The 22,411-nt window shown below is 33.1% G+C and overlaps 2 protein-coding genes across 2 annotated transcripts in view; both read left to right on the forward strand.

Annotated features, from left to right (window-relative positions):
* LOC119634090 overlaps positions 1–16,488 on the forward strand; it is a 61,498-nt gene extending 45,010 nt beyond the window's left edge. The window contains exons 12-14 of the mRNA XM_038028032.1: positions 11,598–13,146; positions 14,279–14,553; positions 15,415–16,488. Of these exons, the coding sequence (XP_037883960.1) occupies positions 11,598–13,146; positions 14,279–14,553; positions 15,415–15,419 (1,829 nt within the window). The 3' untranslated portion in view covers positions 15,420–16,488. The remainder of the gene's footprint in view (positions 1–11,597; positions 13,147–14,278; positions 14,554–15,414) is intronic.
* Positions 16,489–22,169: 5,681 nt separating this feature from the next.
* Positions 22,170–22,411, forward strand: part of LOC119633083 (rhophilin-2) — a 112,268-nt gene continuing 112,026 nt past the window's right edge. The window contains exon 1 of the mRNA XM_038026312.1: positions 22,170–22,354. The gene's annotated coding sequence lies outside the window, so the exon portion shown is untranslated. The remainder of the gene's footprint in view (positions 22,355–22,411) is intronic.

Consider the following 22,411-nt stretch of genomic DNA (forward strand, 5'->3'; position numbering starts at 1 on the left):
GAGTAGGAAAATATATAATTGTTTAATGAATATAAATGTTTAGATAAAACGCTTAGCCTCAATGATAATAATTATGATAATAATAAAAAATTTTTTTCTTCATTTTATGAGTTAACTTTGATTCTACATTCCACTTAAACTTATGGCATTTAATTATAATCGTAAAGTCATTAAAAGAAAATCAAATAATAAAAAAAAAATTTATATATAAAATGGAAAACTGGCAGCTTTAAAAATGAACAATCAACAAGTAATCGAACATCGTTAGCTGTGCAAAGAAAAGAAGAAGAAGAATGAGAAAAGATATGAATAAAAAGGAAAACATCAGAGAGAGAATGGAGGATTAATTAAAATAAATTTAAAAAAAATAGTAAAGCTAATCAAAAGAACTCTGTCAATAAAGTAACGGTGCACACGTGCTTTTTCCTCTTTAAGGTGAAATTAATCAAAATGCGTAGAGGCACGTTGCGACTGCCAAACAACCGAAAGTACATTATGTTCAATTTATAAATAACTTTAACTTTAACATATGAAACTGTAGGGGAAAGGAAACATTTCCGATAGACATTGTAATACTGCGTTGATATTAGCTTGCGAAAACTAGGTGCGTGAGGATCGTAAAGATAATAGCGTCCGCGAGAATATCGAAGACCGTAATGAGCGAATCTTTGACTTGAACTGAGGCGCGTGGGCGCAACCGATCTTTAACTAAATAAATCAAGAAGCGTATTGCGTATCGATCATTTTCTGTTCATTAACATGATTGATTCATTGATTCATCACGATTCATACTAGGTCTTATGCACTAAAATTGATGGCTATAAAATATTCGATTTCAAAATTATGTTGAGCTCCTTGTGTTGCATTTTATAAAAATGCGTTTCAGCTCTTTCGAAATGAGTCGCTGTTTTTTTCTTAGATTGGATAAAATTGTAAATTGCTTATAAGTAATTAATTTTTACGTTTATGACGAGCTGGGAGAAATTGTTTCGATTATTATTAAGTTCAGTAAAGTAACCTATAATACAGTAAAGCGTGTATTATGTTACAGTATAGTATAATATAATATGGAGTGATGGACACTGTGCTTCGGTTTAGTAGAATTTTGTGGCAAGGGTTTAACGTGGGTTCCTGCCTGAAAAGCTTAACCCCACAGTGGCCCAAGCCACTTTTAAGCGTACTACGCCCCCTGGCGAGTTAGACAATCCCCACAGAGTAGGGGCCTAAACAGCACCAGAGTCCAGAACAGTTTATTGTGTATGGAACAATAAACCCCACTCTGGTGAATGGCGAGGCCTAGCTGCACTCAATTGTTCCATTTTAGCTAGGAACTCGCCAACCACAACCACCACGAGTACTCCCCGAAGGGCCGCACCCAAGCAGTCAGGACTCACAAATTGATCAACTGACTGCTTCCGCCATAAGGCTTCCACTGTGCTGTTGATCAATTACCACCATTACCCGCAGGCATCCGTGACATGTGTTCAAAAGTAAAAATAGGTAAAAGGGGAAAACTTATTCGTCATATCCCTTTTCCATTTTTGCATGTATTAATTAATTTACCAGACATTTTCTATCAATCGGCCAAAGGGAAGGCCGTCCGTCAATTCCTTTTTGCATTAATAGTATAATTAATTTATTTATTTATTACGACTTAAGGACAAAGTCCATCATATACCCGCAGGCATACGTGGCTTTGTGAGGCGAGCTTCCTGACCCCCGTGGCTCCCAGTTTGTTTTGCAAAGCCTTATGGCATACTTTGGGCGGTTGTTAAAAACAACCGTACTTGCTTTGGATTCTCTATACTTTCCTGGTTGCCAGCCCCAAATGAACTACTTTTCTTCAAGATATATAGGTCTCGGGTATTGCACTGAACATGGTAGACTAGTCTAATGCACTCTACCATGCACTCGCTAGATTACTACCTTCATTGTACTTAAATACCATTCAATATATTTCCTCGGTAGTAACTAGCTTATTGAGTAAGAGCTCTTCTTCCAGCCAACCCCTCCACCATCTCTCAGAAACTCGTCGCCGAGTTAGCAGCCCAAAACCTTAAACTCTTCTTAGCCGGCCGAAGCCGTTGCCCGGGGATCACCGCTGGGAGGTGAGAGTTTCGGCACATCTATGCTTCTCATCAAAGCATAGTTCATCTCCCCAAAAAGAAAGTAGAGTAGAATACGTTACGATAAACTATAGGATAGCAAAATATAATATCATATAGCATATAGCAAAATGTAATACAGGAATGGGCAATCGCCGGCTTGCGGGCCGCATTCGGTTCGTGATATCGTCGAATTCGACCCGCTACGTTTAATGAATTATTTTATGATGACTTATTGTATCTGCCGTCATTACCGGGACTTGTTCTGGCTTCTGCCGTGATATGAAAATTAAAATTGGCCCGTTGAAGGAAAATGGTTCGCACCCCTGGTAAAGTACATAGTATCGCACACACGCACACACATCTATATAAAGAATAATGAGACTTAGAGAATTATGCTATAGCGTTCCTTATAGCGTCGCATAGTAGTGTAATATACAGTATGAAATTATGCGCAAGTCTTTTTAATTGCTCGAGACTCAGTTCTTCCAGCGTTTACATTGCAATAAAATAATGGAATTCGGCTCAGTGCAAATGCAATTAAAATAAATGAAACTACTTGTCTAAACGCACCTTAACCAGACTACCTGGCTTTTTGTTTCCTTATGTGATATTCTTGGGGCAGAAAAGTGAATTTTCGGAGTAAATTCGGCTTAAACTGATTAACGTTTGCTGGCATTTGTATATCTCTTGTAGTGATAGAGCCATTCCTATTTCTTCGTCTCACTGCCGCAAGCTAATCGAAGATTTATATACTTGTGCTCTGGCTTGGACTTTTGTATGAAAAGCAGTTGATAAGCAAATAATGTTATGTTGTTAATAATGCTAATCCTCCTATCTGGGAGCAGCATCATATATAACTTTTTCTTGTTTTTTTTTTTTTTTTTGCAATTAATCCTTCGGCATATCTACGTTATGCTATTCTAGTAGATTGTTTTCCACTTTATTCAACGTAGAATGTATTCAATAATGCATTTTTGGAAAATGCAGTTCACAAGAAGTTCTCACGCTTGTTTGGTATTAATCTCTTCAAATGTTGTAAATTATAACTGAAGCTAGTTCTGACAATTTAAGAAAGTTGTCATCGAGAGCGAATCAGTTAGGATTCATTTTTAAGTAATCAGGAAATATATTCCTTCCTATCCAGTAAATCTTTTTTTGCCACCTTTACTACTTCCGTTCATCTCCTCTTATCATTGGACCAAACGTACCACCTGATAAAGACGCCAGTGCCACATATCACTGTTTTTTCGGTTCTCGACACTGTCACACATACAGTGATCATCTTTTTCGGCGACAACTTTCATTAACGTGTTATCTTGTATACATGTTATTAATTCATATCCGAAAAGTTTAGAAATATATTGCCAAGCTACAAGCAAAGAAGGTATGTATTCTTTTTCGAAGATCAAAAAGTATATATCAGAAATCGTTTAAAAATTTTGTTTGCAAACTGCTTTTCACCGCCACAAGCCGGCTAATCGCTGTCTATGTACACCAAAAGCAATGAAAGATAATTTCGATATTGAATCTACATATGTTTGCAGTCCAGTCGAGACGACGAAAAGGGCAAATACGCCTACGTGTAAAATTAAATCGATTTTCGATATCGATATGTGGACAGATACAACAGTTTAGATAGCGTTTAGTTAGAATAGTACCTAGAAACATATTTGTTAGCTATAAGTTAAGATATAGTATTTACTTTACATTACCATTGTGCGTGGTTTAGAATTTCAGGTAACAGAAATTCCTTAACCTTTAGAAACACACCCACAAACTTTCTCAGAATCGAATCATCATTGGAATTGTACCTTAAATTCCTGGATTTAGACATAAAAGTTATTAGCATTGAAGTGCACTTTGCGTATTATTGTAGACTTATCACGCTTATGCCTTTCACCACACAATTGTTTGTGTGTGTGTGTGTGTGTGTGTGTGTGTGTGTATATATCAATATTCTTTATATACAGGATGTAGATAGATATATGCGTATCATAAAAACGTATGCAGGTGAAGGTGAGTGAATGTTTTTGCATAAATTGAAAGGAACTTCCAAGTATAAAAAGTCTACAAATCTTGATTTATTAACTTACGTTGTGATATAAAATACGTTATTAATCTATTACTATTATTCTTAGGGGGAAAAACATTGCTACAATAACCAGTTTAGGGGAAATTTAGTAATGAAAACAAATGCGTATGCGTATGTGTGTACCTGTATGTGGGCGGGCGAAAACAATATAGAATCAATAATCGAACTGCTCGTTACTTGCCTGTCCTATTGTATGAGTGTACGTGAACTACGGTAGTTATGTCGTATGCTTTATACAGAGTTTTCTTGATTATGTTATAATTATTTGAATATTAAATCGGATATTGCTGTAATAAAAAGAAGGAAGAATAAGAAGAAGAAGAAGAATAAGGATACAGGAAGGAAAGAATAACAAAAAATTTTAGAAAACAAAAAGTTTTTCTCTAATTTTGACAGAGAAATCATCATCACACTCAATCGGCTGGTTAAGAAGAAAAGACTTGAATATTTATCTATGCCTATCTATGTATATACATATATATATATATATATATATATATATGGATATGTATATGTATCTGTATATATATATATGTATATATATATATAGGATATGTAGGTATATGTTACATATAAATATATATATATATATATATATATATATGTATGCATATATGTATTAAGGAACATTAAATTCTTTATCATCAACAATAGCCATACGACAGCTCACCAACAGCTACCAACAAGAACCACAACAAAATATCTAAAAAAAAAAAAAAAAAAAAAACAAAAAAAAAAAAAAAAAACAAAACATAAACTAAAATTTAGGTTTTTAAACAACATTAATCATAAAATGTTATTTTTACTTTATTTTCCCTTCTCTTAGCGATTTAGATTCGTGTGATAAGCGTTATTAAACAAAAACGTTACATAAATAGCAAGAATAAGTAAAAATAATTTGAATAAACGAACAATTTTAAGACTAAACGTTTTGCTCTCAACTCCAACTAAAAGAAACATTTACAAGAAGGATAACCACAACAACAATGACAACAGGAAATGATATTGCTATTGATCTACCTGTTACGGGAAGACCGATCAAATCAAGCCTTTCTCTGTCAATAATTTTATATGAAACAAAAACAAAAAAGAACTTAAAAAAACAAACAATGAAAAGATATTTAGAAAAATTTATTTTCATTTGAAGTTTTGAAAGAAGAGAAGGAAGAATTCCTGTATAAAAAGCTGGCGCATATACGCTTATACCTAATTCTGAACATCTGAACAGAGCTTTCTGTATGTGTAAGGATACCTCATCTATATATATACTATACAAATCTAAATCTCTCCCAGCCACTACCTTCCGCTGTGTTATCATTGTGTGCTGTTGATGTCTTCACATCATTTGCTGCATCTGTACATTAGGGTACTGGTTTAATAATAAAAAAAACGAAAACCAAAATACATTAAATATTTCTTTTTTTAAGTAAATATTAATTATTCATAAGCATATATTTCTTATTTATAACACTTACTTACGTATATATTATACGCATACATTCACCGGTTTATTATTTCATATATCTATACTTATATACGAAAGTAACATTATTATAAGAGACATCGTAGTGTTACCTAATAATTGAAAACGCAAACTTTATTGACTTCCTGCCTCTACCTTTAACATCTTTTCTCACTTCAAGCACATAAATATGACTGACTTCTAGAATAGCAAATTTCATCAAAATATCTATACCCACTGCGTTAGCCTAGGCCCAGGAATTTACTACTTGTTAAGGTAATTCAAAGTCCTAAGCTCAAGAAAATGCTTACATTTCTCCAGGTTATCGTGACCACGAGCACTAATTTAGATGATCGTGTTTTCGTTATGCAATCTTTGTTACATAATGGCAAACCTACAGTTCATAGTTAGGAGGAAAATAGTGATACGAAAAGTTTCCTTCGTTTAGCTTCGCATTATCTGCTAAAAAATTTAACGATAACTCGGTAGTCGTCATAGTCTTATAACTAGCAGAGTACAGAGGCGCATCGCATTATTAAGCAATTTTGCATCTCGATAGCTTCTACGCAGGACATATTACTGGTAATTTGACATATTGGTGAAGATCGAGTACAATGAAAAAAAAATCATCGGGAGAGTTGAGCTTAGGGCGTTTACATCTTATTTAAAAAATATGCTAAAAAATTGCTAACTAAAGATGCGCATGCGTAGTGAACTACTCTTGAAATCAATACTAGATCTTATAGCCGCCCACAGTAGATTTGACGAATAAGTTGTAGGTAGAATAAGAAGGGCCTCTTTATATATAAAAGGACCAAAAATTATATAAAGGGGCCTAATGAGGCGTAAAGATTGCTGAATTGATTCTTCTAGACACATTAATGAATTCATTAATATAACTGTGAACTCTCTCTCTCTCTAGCCTGAAGAGCAGCTCGCTTTTCAGACAAAAGCTATGACTTTGCCAAAATTGCAAGTAAAGACCTAGAAGAAGTTGGAACGACAGGCCAATCAACTAATTGTTATCATTTTTGTTTAAAACTCTATAATTCTTAAAAAGGATTCAGTATTTGTTTCACTGGATGGTTAGTGGTCTCCAAAAATATGTAGAATCAATAAACATTTGCTTACAATATCGATATATATATATATATATATCCAGTCATCAATAATAATAACAATAATAATTAAATAAATAAATAAATAAATATTTATTCCGATAAGTTTCTTCGATCCGTAGTTCCTCAGACTGAAAGTTAATTTGGTCTACATTTTAGAGAGAATAAAGAATCCTTCTCAGCAATTACTTATCACCTATAGCAAGATTTCATTAGAAATTGAATGCAATTAAATTTAAAAGCCTGATGTCCAAACTATTCCATATGGTCCATTGACATGTCTATAAGTGAGAAAAAAAAATCAAAAACACATAGAATGGTAAAAATTCAAGGCTTTCTCCAAAGCGCAAATATAGCTTGTCCACATATCTTCACCAAATTAGACGCTTGCAGAAAATGATTGGTTTTCTTTACCTTTTTTTTTCTCTCAAATGTACTTTTTGAAAAGTGCAAGTTGCTGAGCAGATTGTCACCATAATTGAAAGTTGACTTTTGTGATTGGCTTGGGTGGACTAACGTTTAACCGACGGCTCTCTCTTCAGCAAGCTTTTGCACTTTCTTCTGTTTTCAAATTTCTAGACCCCTTCTTGCAATTTCATCTTTCAAGTTTTCAACGATTGTTAAATTTTCGTCACTCATTGCCGGAGACAAACTATCAGCATCGAAACACGTATAGCTTGTTCGGATAGTCGTTTCGGTTTTTTGGTCGAAATGAAAGACGGCTTTTTTATAGTCGCTATATATACTATAATGCACGGTCGAATTCGATAAATGTAGTCTTACATATTGTTATTCGTCGGATTACATTCCGGCTTCATTAGCCTCAACTGACCTTGTACAAACGTGGCACATCTCCAATTGCAAAATTATCGGAATGAAATTTTGTAAACTTGCTATGGCACTGATCGTCTGTCATATGTCTTCTCAAGCTTCAACTTGGCTATGAAAAAATACAAAAAAATCCATTGTTCGGAAAAAACGAAATGTCTTGCCGATATATATCTTTCTATCATATACATATATACATATCGTTAGAAAATGATGAACGGATACAAATGCTCTTAAATGTTTGATTCGTTGATTCGTTGCAAACCAATGTCCAAGTTGCCTAGCACACCTCTCGTAAGCAAATTGGTCTCTTTATTGGGGCCTAATTTATTCACAGATTATGGATTTCGGATGTGGCTAAATGTTTGCAAATAAATACCTCGTATAACCGACACTCTTAACTAAAAGGTAAATTACTCGTTTTCGGACATTGTTAGTTTAGTTTAGATTATTGTGATAGAATTTTTTCTTTCATTCATTTTATTTCATCACATAATTGTTTTCTTATCTGTCGTTGCCGTTTAATTGTTCTTCCAGGTAATAGTCAATCGAAGGTGAGCTTACAGTTAAGATGAAGTAACAGTTAGCGTATAATGAATTGTTTGTTAAAAGAGTTGCTTTTAACTTCAGTTTTTTATTCAAAGCGGCCTTAAGAGACATTAGATAAGCGTTGCTAAAAAGAAAAAAAAGTCGAAATTGAAGAAGAAAAGTATCGAAAGAAGTGGCGTTTAATACTTCCACGTCTGTGGAAGTCTACAAAATTTCTGACACTGAAAATTCTAGGCGTTATAAACGTGTTTGGAACTAACGAACCTAAACGGGCTTGGGTGCATGATTTTTTCCATAAACCGAATAATCGTCATTCGATCGAAAAATCTAATCAGTTGATATGATTTTCGTATAGACTATGAGCTTCTGCTTCGTTATTTACCAGTATTTCTCAATCTTTTTTTTTTTTGTCAATTTTTTCGTAACTAAGTTAATAGGTCCCAGGGGATATGTGCGCTATTTTTGAAGTCATGTATCATTTTTATTGTAAATCATTGATTCTAATAAATTTTCCATATGCATCCCTACTAACGGGTGGAAGAGGTCTTTCTCTCTCTCTCTCTCTCTCTCTCTCTCTCTCACTTTCTCTCTCTCTCTCGCTTCCTTCATTTTTGCGATTCTTTTTCGCACATTATACTCCTGTAAACATTACGAAAGAAAACTCTTTAACGAATTCCCTTTAAATTCTTTAGCTTTAGGCTTCAACTTTACATGCCGTAAGTGGAGTGCACTGCCACATTTATTTCGTTTGGTAAAGTAAAGTTTTAAATTTATATACAAATATTCTCTTTAATCATAAGGGAAAGCATTCAACTAACCGTGATGTTTAACAACTAACTCTCTTATTACCACTATTCCTTTGCTTTAATTACGCGGGATTTGTTCAAAGAATACGCGCAAAATTGTATCTTTATATATATGTATAATATATATTCATCAACAATTGCATTAGAGTTTTTTTCCCATTTTCGAGATTTCTGTTAAACATAGTTGGAATTTAGTTAGGACCCAGAAAGGATTTTATATTTCTCTCTGTCAAAATGTTGACGAAAAGACTTCGCCTACTCGTGGATCGCTTGAACTTCAAAATTAGCATAAAATAGAATACAGAAGATCCAAATGGAGTTTATTTGGAATTGCTTTTAATTGATTTTAAACAATTTGTAAAAGAAAATTTGTATATCAGATTTCTCATAACTAAACAAGTGTGTGTATGCAAAAGCACTATAGCACTACAATGGATCACTCCCCACCTTACAGGCACTCATTTATTCACTTTTCCAAATGACATTTTGTATAAAAAGTAGTCGAAAAAGTTCGTGTTTCGATTCGAATCATTGTCAAATAGCTTCAGCCCTTAGATCAAAATACGCCGGCGCGCAAAATTTAGTCGGAATATCTTAAAAAATTTGGCCCTGTAAATTGAACCCCAAAAAGCAAAACGGACAGACGGATAGACAAGTTTACAATCACTTTCTCAATCGATTGGCATAATACAGAGTGGGTCTAGTTCAAGTCCTTCTGCGCGTTGCTTACACCACTAGTGCTGTACGTTCCCTTCACGAATGATATTTCGTGTAATTGGAATTTCATCAAAACGAATAGGTCAGCCATTAATTAATTAATTAATTGAGCTTTCCACTCTGAAATTTCTGCTCAAAAATGGAATTCAATAGTGGGATGCATGGTTTTTGCTGCTCATCTTCCATTTTCCCTTCCATTTTATCCGTAACAAATCTTGAATAACTGTTGCGTGCAATTAATGTAAGATCTATCTGGACATGACAACTTTACACGAACCAATGCCAATTATTATTACGTTACAGTATTACGGCCCTCTTTACACGCAAGCAATTAATCGTTTTATGAAAAATAAATTTGAAAGGCTATATACTTTGAATTCTGTCCCGCTGCCAACAAGGTAAAGTAGCGGAAGCAATAAAGGGAATGTGTTCATTCCATTGGTATTCGATCAAATTCACTCGAATCAATGACCTACAATGTGCGACTGTGCGACTGTGCGACAAGCACTTGTCACTGACCTGAGAAAATCGAGTCACTTAAAGCAACGTTTCGTAAGAGGAGACTTCACTGAAAGACTTGCCTTATAGGCAAGTAATTTGTATTGTTGCCAATTTTGAAAATAATTACGATAATTAGCATACAAAAAAAAAAAAAACAGCGTATTTTCTGAGCAAACCTGGTAAATATATCCTATTATGCATCTGAAGCCACTTTTATTCGCTACCTAATAAAATGCTCTCCTTCAAGCAAAAAAAAAAAAAACAGAGTAACAAACCTGGGCGGCTTTCGAAGGAACGAACACTATACCGAAAGACGGGAATTCAACGTTGGCCTCACTATGTGAGCCTTTTCTGAATGTGCTTCAGCGGCCTGCATTTTACTCTTGCCTTGGTGGCTCGAAAAATCTCAACACTCTTAAACACACACACACACACATACACACACACACACGCACACACACTGTATTTTATATCACCACTTTCTATAGGTGTAAGAAATTACAATTATTTTTAAAATTATTAATTAAATTGCATTTGCGAAACATTTCGAATTATCTTTTAAGTATAAATATTTGTTTTTTTTTTTTTTTCTTTTTAGTTTTTAAAAACTTTTTCTAGACTTAAGCTGAAAAGGATTTGAAAAATTGAAATTAAAAAAGTAGAAAAGAAAAATTACTTTGTAAACATGCAAGCAATGTATAAAATGTTTTGGAGGCAGAGGAATAAGGAAAATAAAGGTTAAGCAAAGTAATCGATCGTTGCTATAAAGTCACAGCAAATTGTAGATAAAAACTTTGACGGCTTGAGAGGGCAAGAGGATGATAGAGCTAGCTACTAAAAGTAAATAAGACAAAAAAAAAAAAAAAATGTGTTAACAAAGCCTTAACTGTTCTTGTGCTTCCTCAATTTTTGTTGTAAAACTGCGACAATTCTTCCTGTGCGTGCTTATATGCGTCTTAACGCGTCTTATTTCTCTCTATCGCAAACATGTTTATGCTATTTTACAAAGTAATTTAATATCTCATCAAAATCATCTATGCTCGTTTTTCTGATTAAATTGGCGAAAATTTCTTTGCGATGAGATAAAAAAAATATATTATAATAATATTAAGAAGAAGAAAATTAAACAAAAAAGGGCCTCAATAACCATTTAATTTATTTAAAATAATTTTCATTAGTAGAATTTAATTCATTTACCGTCTAAGAAGTTTAGCGATTGCCTTAAAAAACAAAAAATTTAATAATTTTTTCCGTTTTTCAGTTTTTAATTTTGTTTTTCGTTCTGTTTTTTCTTTAGCCAAAAGTCTTTTCATTTCTAAGATTTTGTCCATTGATTCTGTTTGCCATAAATTTCAGTATGCTTTTAAGTTCTTCCATTAAGCTATTATTAATTATTATGCTTGCATTCTTTTGTAGGTTCTCAATTTATGGATACTAGTGCAGCACCGCCTTTGCCTCTTCCCTCAACTGCCAATGGTCCGCCCAATACTTTATGGTCAGTTACTGAAACTAAGCATGAAATTGATGCTGATATAATGCCGCCACCTATTACCACACAAATGCCAATGGGTGTTAGACGCCCTTCGTTAAACAACTCGGTCGCCACTACTGCCCCACAGTCTAATTTAATTAGTGATCAGCAATTGGTTCATTTGAATGCCGTAACAGCTGATGTTCTTAAGACGGAGTTATTGGATGAAAATTCACAAAACTCCTTGGCCGATGCCTTGCATTCGCCCGAGGGAGCAGTAGTTACTTGTGGTGTAAGTGTAGGTGGGCCGCAAAGTCCTACTGCCTTGCGGTATCATGCCCGTTACGGTCGTAAAACCAGTATTGATGCCATGATATATGAAACAAACAGTATGCAAAGTTTTCCTGTTACAAATCCACCGACCACAGCAACGCCCATGGAAGTGGCTGCTGTAGCGGCAGCTGTGGAAATGGCAGAAATTGCCAAAGCAGTTTCAGTAGCCAAAGTCGATAAATTTATAACAGATTTAACCAAATCCACAAATGTAGAAGATACCCCACCCAACGTTACGGAGCCTTCTCTGTTCGACGTAGTACCAAATACTGCAGCAGCTGTTATCGATCATGCTCTAACTGATATATTGCAGCAAGCGGCTGTCACCAGTGCTCCAGCAAATACAGCAGCTACTGTTGTTTTAGAGCGTAATCTATCCAATTCGTCGGGCTCATCACCATCGACATCGGGCTCTCCGTTGACCGGTTCGTCTCCAACCAATTCATTGACTACTCACAATTCACCAATTACACAGGATATTATACTCAATTCAGAGCCAGCTGTTGCCTTATCTGCTGCTTTACCCATTCAGCAACTGTTGCCCGCTGGGCCAACCGGTACCACAATTAGCGTTAATAATGAAGTTGGAGCAGCTACCGCATCAGGCCTTACTACCGACATCATTATGAATCCCTCGGTGTCACCTTCAACGATCCTTTGTTCAGATAATGGAGCTGCTACAGCTGTAGTGCCTAATATTATGACACCCCATCAAGTAACAATGGCAAATTCAATACTCAACGATATCGCCATGCAGCCCCAGCCTACACAGCAGGATGCTGCTGTAGCAGCTTTGGCTATTAGTAATATTATTATGACTTCACCTAGTGAAGTGAATGGGAATTCAGTGACGCCAACAGCAGCAAATCTGCAACCCGAAGTGAGTTCAGCCACTTCTACGGCCGTTAGTAATATGATCATCAAGGCTGCTGCTGATTTCATTTCTAATCAAGAACAGCAACAGCAACAATCTCAGCAACAACAGCAACAAGCCCAAGCACCCAGTGCCACGCAGATGCTGACTGGCCAAAGCGTAACTGCAGATGCTCTAAATCCTTTAAATTTGCTCTTAAATCACAGTAACGTAGGATCGGCAACGCAGGCGGCCGTCAGTGCCAACAATCCGGTAGCTGAAGTTGCGCCACCGTTTCCTTTAGCAATGTAAGTACAACTATGTTCTATACAACTCAATATGCTTCTGCTTACGCGCACGAAGAAGAAAGAAGGCAGCTCGTTGATTCAATTAATTTATTAAATCGAACGCAATATCTGCTTTTCTTTTTTCGTTTTCTTCTTTTTTTGTTTTTCTTAATTTAGAATCCATAAAATTGAAAGAGTTATTAAATCGCCTTGCAGATGGCATTATATATACAATTATCCGGATTGTGTCCAACAGATTTCCTATAAGCTCATCAAGTTATATTTCCAGTAAATAAACTTCCAAGCCCAACATAAATTGTACTTAAAAGCAAATAAGTCCGTTACCTTGCACTGTTCGATGTCATAAATTAATTATGGGATGAGTTATGCAAATGAGCATAAGCTGGGATTTCTCGTTTTCGTCTGTTACATTATGTAAAGATTTACTGAAAGCTGTTCGAAAATGTCTTCCATCTTTTTGTAAATTTATGTTTCATACAATTACGGTCCGTACAGCATTTATTCTGCAAGAGATTGCAAAAGTTTTTCGATTTTATTGTTACTTTTTATATATGTATATATTTTTTTTCAATTTCTATCCGAGTATTCAAAAATTTTGCGCGGAGATTTATTCCTACATCCGTCCGTAATTAGGTGGCGAAGTGTGGCAACCATTCGAAGACAATCAAATTATTTTACAAGATTGAAGACCTGATCCTGTGCATCTTCCGAACTCCTCAACGACTGAACAAGTCTTCGATCAGCACGGGACGAATTTCAACAGTCTCGTGAAAGATTAACAAAAATTGGTTTTTTCAAAAAAAAAAAAAAATGTTTCTCTTTTCATATAAAAAATATTTATTTAAATTTAATTCATTTTTAAAACAGTTCGTGTAAAGTGTACTATGGGTGTAGAATGAAAATGTTTGCTAAATTATTAGTAACAGGGCCGCGAAACACTAAATTGCTTTCATTTTTTCTTCTTTTTGTTTCACTTTGAACTCGAGAACAAATTATTGAAACGCTTCATGAAGAAAAGCATCCTATAAATATAAACATAGACACGGGCTTTATTCAGCCTCTAATTTTTACTTTGATTTTTATTTATGTGATTTTTTTCTTTTTCTTCACTTATTACTTTAAATATTTGCAGGGCTACACCACCGCAAGAATCTCTAATCGTCGCACTGGCTACGGAAAATGCTATACAAAATTCTGTAACGGCGGCAGCGATTACTACAAACGGAGCAGTGGTTACGCAAGAAACATCAGCACAAGCTGCAAATTTACATCCTGCAGCAGCTGCTGCTGTGGGAGCAGTGGCCGTGGCGGCGGCAGCCGCCATACCACCAGCCATACCGCAAGAAATAACAACCATGTCCGATCAAGATTTAATTAGTTACATTAATCCCAGCACTTTCGATCAAGGTAAGAAAAATGGAAATGGATGCAAAATACATCTGTACCCGTGATTTACACAGTAGATCGTTCTTCTTGTTCTCTTTTATAAAATCGTTTCTTTCGTGATTATTTTCTTTTCTCTCTCTGTTCGTTTCTTCAAATGCAAAGTCAAGAGATGTGCATTTTTGACTATTTTCTTTCGTATGCCTTTTCATGAATTTCGATTATATTCGAAAGTTGAACGCACTGGATTTACAGGTCTTGCCTTTCAATGGCACATAATTGCGAAACAGAGGTACTTAGATCTTTATGATGCCCAATAAACACTGTATGATGCGATTTGCTTTGACTTATCAAAAAGTCCCTCAATTCTTTCTGCATGCGTAATACAGACAACGCAAACTCTAATGAAACCAGTGTGATGGCTTTAGGGCTTTACCTTAGATTGATTGCTTTTTTATGCGGTTTGCAGAAGATATATGTACTATTTAGAGCAGTTTGCGTACATTTGGGTAATTGTCTGCCATACCAAAGCTTAGTTTTCAGTGGAGGTGTTATACAGAGAGGGGCGCGAAAATTTCGATCTCTAGATTGAACACGAAAATAGATGCAAAACGAGACATCTGACAGACAGACGCACAGCGAAACTTGAAATGCCTTTAGTCATTCCTTATCCATATCACTTCCGTTTGAGTGTTGTATACATTCGTACAAATTCAATACACCTCAATATATTTAAGAGAATAATATTTTTGAATGGAAAAAAGGCTCTAATAGCGAAATTATCTAAAATCAAATATTGTGCAAACCGAAGTGCAGCTGTATTTTCTTGTTTTAAAAGTAAAAAATAAACCGAAATTTTTAATAATTTTATTTTGATTTTTTCAGTTTAAATACAACTCGATCGACGTAATGATACCAAGTAATTGAGGAGGACCAATTTTATGAAATAATAATAAGAAAAAAGATGTTTAAGAAGAACAAAAAACAGAAAATTTTTTTAAATGAATTTGAAAAAACAAAAATTTATATCATTGAGAGTTTTAAAACTTTTAAAGGTACAAACAAATAAAAGTCTTTACAATGTTTTTCCTTATCTTAGATTTATACTCAAAACTCACGTTTGTCTAATGAATTGTTTTTGAAAAAAAAAACTATGTAACCTTATAAAAAAAACCATCAAGAACAAAAAAAACAAATTGCTGAGTTTTGACATAAATGCAAAGTGAAATTATTATTAGGAAAAAAAAAAAAAAAAATAACAAAACAAAACAAAACATCTCAAAATGTGTTTTATGATGACTGCCATACAAAAAAATTAAAAAAAAGGGTTTTTATTTTAAGCTTATATGTATATCTATAAAGATACGTATATGGATATGTATAACCGGTTTTATATATCCGGATATTTATACCCGGATGTATATACTCGGATATATATATCCGGATATCCGGTACGAATGTACTTGTGTATGTATATGTATATTTATATACACGCACATGAATGTATATTTATTTAAAAAAGATTCTAAAATATTTTATCAAATGAGAAAAACTTTTTTTTTTTTCTGTAAAAATAAGCGGAGCATGGAAAGCATGTGCTTTAAAAGCAGCCTCGAAATTAAAAATAATAATAATAATAAAAAAAAAAGAAAAAAAAAAACTAAGAACAAAATTTATTATTTTCTTGTCACGGACGAGAAAAATCATAGATAATAGCTATTAATTTTTCTATAATTGTTATAAGTGTGCTTGTGCTTTTGTAAGTGTGTGCTAATAATGTCGGGTTTTATTTTCATATATATGTACTGTATTCTTTTTTTACATTAATTTTTATTTTTTAGTCTGTCAGTTACTTGCTTTAAGCATAAAATAATCTTAAAAAATATTTTAAATACTTTCTTTTTTTATTACATTATCTCTCAGTTTGTCATCTATGCTCCAAAGTCAGTGTCATAATGTTCTAAATGGATTTTCGAAAAATAGTTTTATACCCATCAAAAAGGAAAAAGTTTGCAATACCTATACGGGACTTCCCAGTCGGTACATATATATATGTATATATATATATATATATATATATATATATATATAGAATCGTGATTAATCTAAATGAGCTCGATCCGTCTTTACAACATCTATCTTATTTATTTATATTTTTTAATTAAATAATCCAACTCTAAAGAACTATGGGCATTAAATACCCTACACCACCTTACAGCTATTCATGTAACGACTTTTCGGGTTAAAACATTATATGGGAATAAATAGCAAAATTGCCAAATCCGACCGGAATCGTTTTTACTAGCTTTCGTCGTTGGCTCCAAATATATCGGTATGCACAGTTTAATCGAGACACAACAAATCAAGACGGACAAGCGGACAGACAAACTAAGAATAACTTTCTGAATCGACCGAAATAATATTATAAAATACGGACTTATCTCAAGTCCCTGTGGGTGTTGTATACGTCCGCAAAAACGTAAAATACCGCTGTATCACGAGTGGTGTAGAGTATAAATAGTGCATTAACGATGTCAACACAGGCACATAAAAGGAATAACCGCGGGTCCTTAACTTTCAGTAAACATACAACTATTTGTTGTTGTTAAAATAAAAATAAATGGACAAGAAGTCTCCCTCTTTCTCTTTCTCTCTCTCTATCTGTCTGGCTCCTTCTACAAAATTTATGATGACTTCCCTCCTTTTTTAACGCAAATACTAACTAAATTTGATAACAATGACGGGATGAGATTTTGAAATAGAAAATTACCGACTTAAAGTGTATTCAGGGAAGCGTAAATATGATAGCATGCTTTGTTGGCTGCCGCTGTATATATTACCGAATAGTTTCGCAACGGGATGCTAATTGTTGCATAGCATATTACATACCCAATACTGCCATATAATATTGCTGTTAAAACATTTTTCAGACCTCCCGATTTCCGCAATTTATAATTCTCTCTCAGCTACTCTCAGTTAATATCGATTTTTTAAATTAGAAATTTATTCATTTGACTTCTATTCATAAAAATTAAATCGGCGATATTTCGCACATGTTAAGAAAGCCTAGGTATGGTATGCTTTAAGAATATTTTTTATGGCCTTACGCTTCCATAGCATGTTACCTTACCATGTTACATCCCTGTGATATATTTTCGGCGTATCATACATGTACGGGTTACGAAAGCAAAGACAAGCGATTGATGGGTATTGAAAACATTCGGTAAAAATCGATCGTTTTTTTTCCTTTTTTTTTACATAAGAAAATTTTGCAAAGAATTAATATAGATTTGTGGAAAACAAAAAAAAAAAAGTTGAAATTTCCAAAATTTTATAATTGGATTTTTATATAAATTTCAATATTAAATTTAAAATTATTATAGTTTTCAATAATAAAGAAATTTTTTCATTGCTTAAACAATAATTTAAAAATATTTCAAGTCTGATTGTGCTTTTTTATTACTATATGATTATTATTATTATTATTACTATTATTATTATTATTATTATTATAGTTTTTTTTTCTTATTTTTCATTTTAATCTCATAATTAATCCTAATACCGTTTCTTCAAGAAGACTTTTTTTCACTAATTATTATTTTACATCTCTAAAGTAAATTTGTAGTCATTTATTATTTAAGAATTTAAGATTCTTTTCTAGTTTTTCTCAAAATCCTTCCCCGCCGCCACCAAAAAAGAAAAAATAGAAGCCAAAACAAAAATTAAAAAGGGAACTGTTCAAATTTTATTCGTTTTGACATAATTTTATTTTGGAAAAAGAGACTAAATTAAAAAATAAATAACAAAAATTTATGGCCATCATCAAAGAATGTGTTTTCGTTTGTAAGATCAAAAAACCGGAAAAAGGATATATAAATTTCGACGATATAAGGTTTGAGATCACGCTCCTAGGAAGGCAAAACTGTCTGCTGTTTAATACGTGAACGAAAAAAAATGCGTTTTCAATAGCCTTCGTTCTTGGGCCAAAACATGTCGATGTTAGACAAAAAAAAAATAAGACGGACAAACGGACAGACAAGCTTAAATCGATTCAGAATATGATACAGAATTGATCAGCATAATAAAAGGTGGGTCTCTTTCAAGTCGCTCTCGCCGTTGCGTACATCGACGCAAACTTAACACACCCTTGTATCACAAGTTAATGTAGCGTATCAATATCTTTAAAAAAAAGAAAAGCAAAATTTCAATAATTGTCATTAATAAATTAAAAGTTAGAGCGTATAATGCTATCTAAAATTTTTTATATATATTCATGATCCAAGTCATCGAACATTTTTAGTCGGTTTGTCCAAATGCGTCATCCAAAGATTACTAAAAAGTTGACATTTATATAAATATGCGCTTGATGTGGTGGGTGGGTATATATCTAAGATGAGAGCCTTAAGGTGATGGCAACTTTCTCACTTTTCCCTAATTCAATTCATAATATCACGCCCTGTCAAAACAGTCAAATTCAAATTGTATGTGACATAATCTTAAAGATTGTTAAATATTAGATATTGATATAATTTTTAAATGATTATAATATCGATTGTGTATTATCTCTTGCACCCTATTTTATACTTTTTATCAATAATTTACTGAAAACATTTTACCGCTCTTTAAATGATCAAATAAATGATGAATTGAAGCTAAATTTTTTATATGTACAATCATGTATACAAATGATTGCATGATTACGTTATGATTAGAATAAATTATATACATAAAAACACATATAACAAAGACAGATAAATAAATGGTTTCAAATTAAAATAAATAAAATCCATTGTTTTCGAAATATTTTTGATTGCTATCCCCTGCTTGGCCCAAATAATTTGATGATATTATTATTATTATTATTAATTTCTCCAGAGAAATAAATTCTAAGACTAAACTCTTAAAAGCACTAGCACCGAACGCTATCGGCGATAGTTTTGTACAATTTTGCATTGGCCACACAGCGGCCACATATATTTCTTGCGATTTTATCCAATTTAAGACAATTTGTGATGGGTGGATAGATTTAGAAAATTTTTGATTATAATTTATGCAAGTGTGGTTAGTAGTAGTCATTTTATTTGTCAAGTAGTTCGAGAGAATGCTGCTGGGATCCCTAGGACATCAATTCAAAGTTGAATATTGCAAGAAGCTTTATACAGTGTAATCCCAAAGTTCGATTGACTGCAGAACTGAAGCCTACCTACTGCAAAGCGATTAGAGTTCGTCAGCAAAGTCTAACAGGCCATTTGTCCCATATATGTTATATGTTATTCCGTACTATTCCGTAATCCTACTAATGTGCTACTATGTTTACAATGCAAAATTTCAATATATGACAATAGTATATAAAAAAAAAAAAATCATATTGACAAGAGCTTGTATATCCGCCACCACAGAACTCATGATCTCATACTGTCCTCAAAATCTGCTGATTCTTACTATTAATAAAAGTGTTCAAATTTTACAATAGTTGGACCTGTAGAGAGCTTCAAAATAGCTTTATTAATATATATAAAAATATATATAAAAGAAGTTGTTATTCTTTTTAATGGTTTCCTCATTGTTTCCGATTCTTTTTCCTTGACTTTGTCGCTTTTGCTTTTCCATCATGTCCTCTTCTATCCATCACCTCTAGATGTATATATAGTGTTTTGGAAAATACGCGAACTTATTTAATTTTACAAGTTATCAACTCAATGTCGTGGGTTCAAATCTCTAGTTCGGTAGAGTTTTTTTTTTTTTTGCTAGCTCTTTAAGAGAAGAAAATGTATTCTCTAAATAAATTTATAATAATAACAATAATAATTTTACAAGTTAGCTTAGAATTAAACCGCGATCATTTTTAAACAAAGTCCTCGCTAAATTCCCTGTTGAAAGGCAAAGCACAGAGTCGCTTATAATAAATAAATGGTTAAAAGCCCAACTTAACCGACAAAAGGGGTTCAATTCTGTTAAATAATAGACCAATAAAGCACAAAGCCGTCGGCATTTATAATGCAAATTGCAAATTTAAATTTGTTCCAAATTCTCTGCTAATCAATAAAAAACATCTGTTAAAATTCTGTACAAACAAACAAACAATTTGGTAATTTAACAACAAAAGCAACAGTAGTAGCGAATAAAGCATATAAATAAATAAATAAACCGTTTATAAAAAAATTAAGCATATTTTGTAGAATGTGGAGAACAATAGCAAAGACAATTTCAGCGAAGATACGAACCTTAAAAATGAGGGGTTAACTTGTGGAATTTGGGGGAACTGGGCGATCAACTTGTGGAATCTTACCATCACATGTTAATCTCAAATAAATTGTTTCATTTCAAGTGGTCTTCTATTCATTTAAAAGACAATAAATGAGAACGACGCGAACAATGTTTTGCAGTCATATATGATTGTTGTGTTGAGAGCTCGGCCAGCACACTTGTCGTTTATGGGAAATTATTGCGCAGAGTGCAAAACAATATTTAGGTTTCTAACCGTTCTCTTTATTTGGCATTATTTATTCAGGTATTGCTGGCATTGTTAGTGTAACATTTTGCTGTACTCATTGTTGCGTGTCTGGAAGAGAGAGAGAAAGAAATAGCACTTTTTAACAATTGCTTACACGAATATATATATAAACATATGCTATATTTTTTTTAGTCGAGTTTTTTCGCACAGCAAAGCAAATTTCACTCTTTCACACTCAAAAAGTCAAAAAAGGCTCTCGTAAGAACACACAGCAGAGTAAATTTTGCTTTCAAAAAGGAAAAATTTTAAACAACAACAAAAACACATATATTTGAAATATTTAAAATAATATTTGGAAAATAGCGATTCTTCAGAGTGCGGAGTACCCAGAGTAGAGTACAACTTTTAATTATAAGCATTTATTACATACTAAATGCGTGATAGAATGTGATGCAGGATCATTGAAGTTTTCTGTTGCAAATGTTGCAAACATTTTGACAACGTGAGTATACCCCTCATCTCTAGCTAATCCAGCTAAAAAAAAAAAAAAGGTTTTTTTCTCTTTGAATTATTTGCGAGTTGCAGTTGCAGTTGCACGTTATTTAGCTAAGATTAAAATTGCCTTTGCTATAAATTTTTATAAAACCCTTTCTTGTTTTTTCAGAGAGTGAAATTTACTTTGCTATGCGCATGAATAAAATGCATGTTCGAGTTCGTGAGCGTCATACATTTACAACATACAGGTTCGAGTTCGTGAATGGACGTTCAAAAATAACTTGTTCTGCTATGAAAATTCATACATAATCTCTCTCCTCTCTTATTATTCACTAATTTTTATTTATTTTTTTTTTTGAGAGTAACCACTAACTTTACTGTACATTTCTTATGATGATGGTAAAATAAGCTGAGCAGAGTTATATTTTATTTCTGAGAGTAAAATTTACTTTCCCGTATATTTCTTTGTTTTTGCCTTTATTGAGAATAACATTTTTACTCTTCAGATATATTTGGTTGCGTTTGAAAGGCGCGTTTTTGCACATCTTGTATGGTATTGTGTAGATACAATTTGTATCTATAGATATCGAAATGTAGATATTTAGATAGTTCACTCAGTTTCTACGTAAGAAATGTATAGGAAAGACAGTAAAGTAAATTTTAAAATTGAATTTGAATTCATTCGTGTTGGACGGTGTATTTTTTATCGCGGGACTCTGTAAAAAATATATTATATACGTTATTTTGTATTTTGTACATTTTATATATGAAATATTTTCATTTGTTTTGTTGTTTAGCTCAGCAGGATTGAATTTAGTTTTCGGACGGTTAAGGAAATGTGTAAATTTTTTATCGCGAAAATTTGTGCGAACGAATGTGCGTAAATTTATATAATATTAAGAAGAAAACTATTAATTTACATATAATTAATTG

The sequence above is a fragment of the Glossina fuscipes genome, unplaced genomic scaffold, assembly GCF_014805625.2.
Source record: "Glossina fuscipes isolate IAEA_lab_2018 unplaced genomic scaffold, Yale_Gfus_2 0, whole genome shotgun sequence".
Lineage (NCBI taxonomy): Eukaryota > Metazoa > Arthropoda > Insecta > Diptera > Glossinidae > Glossina > Glossina fuscipes.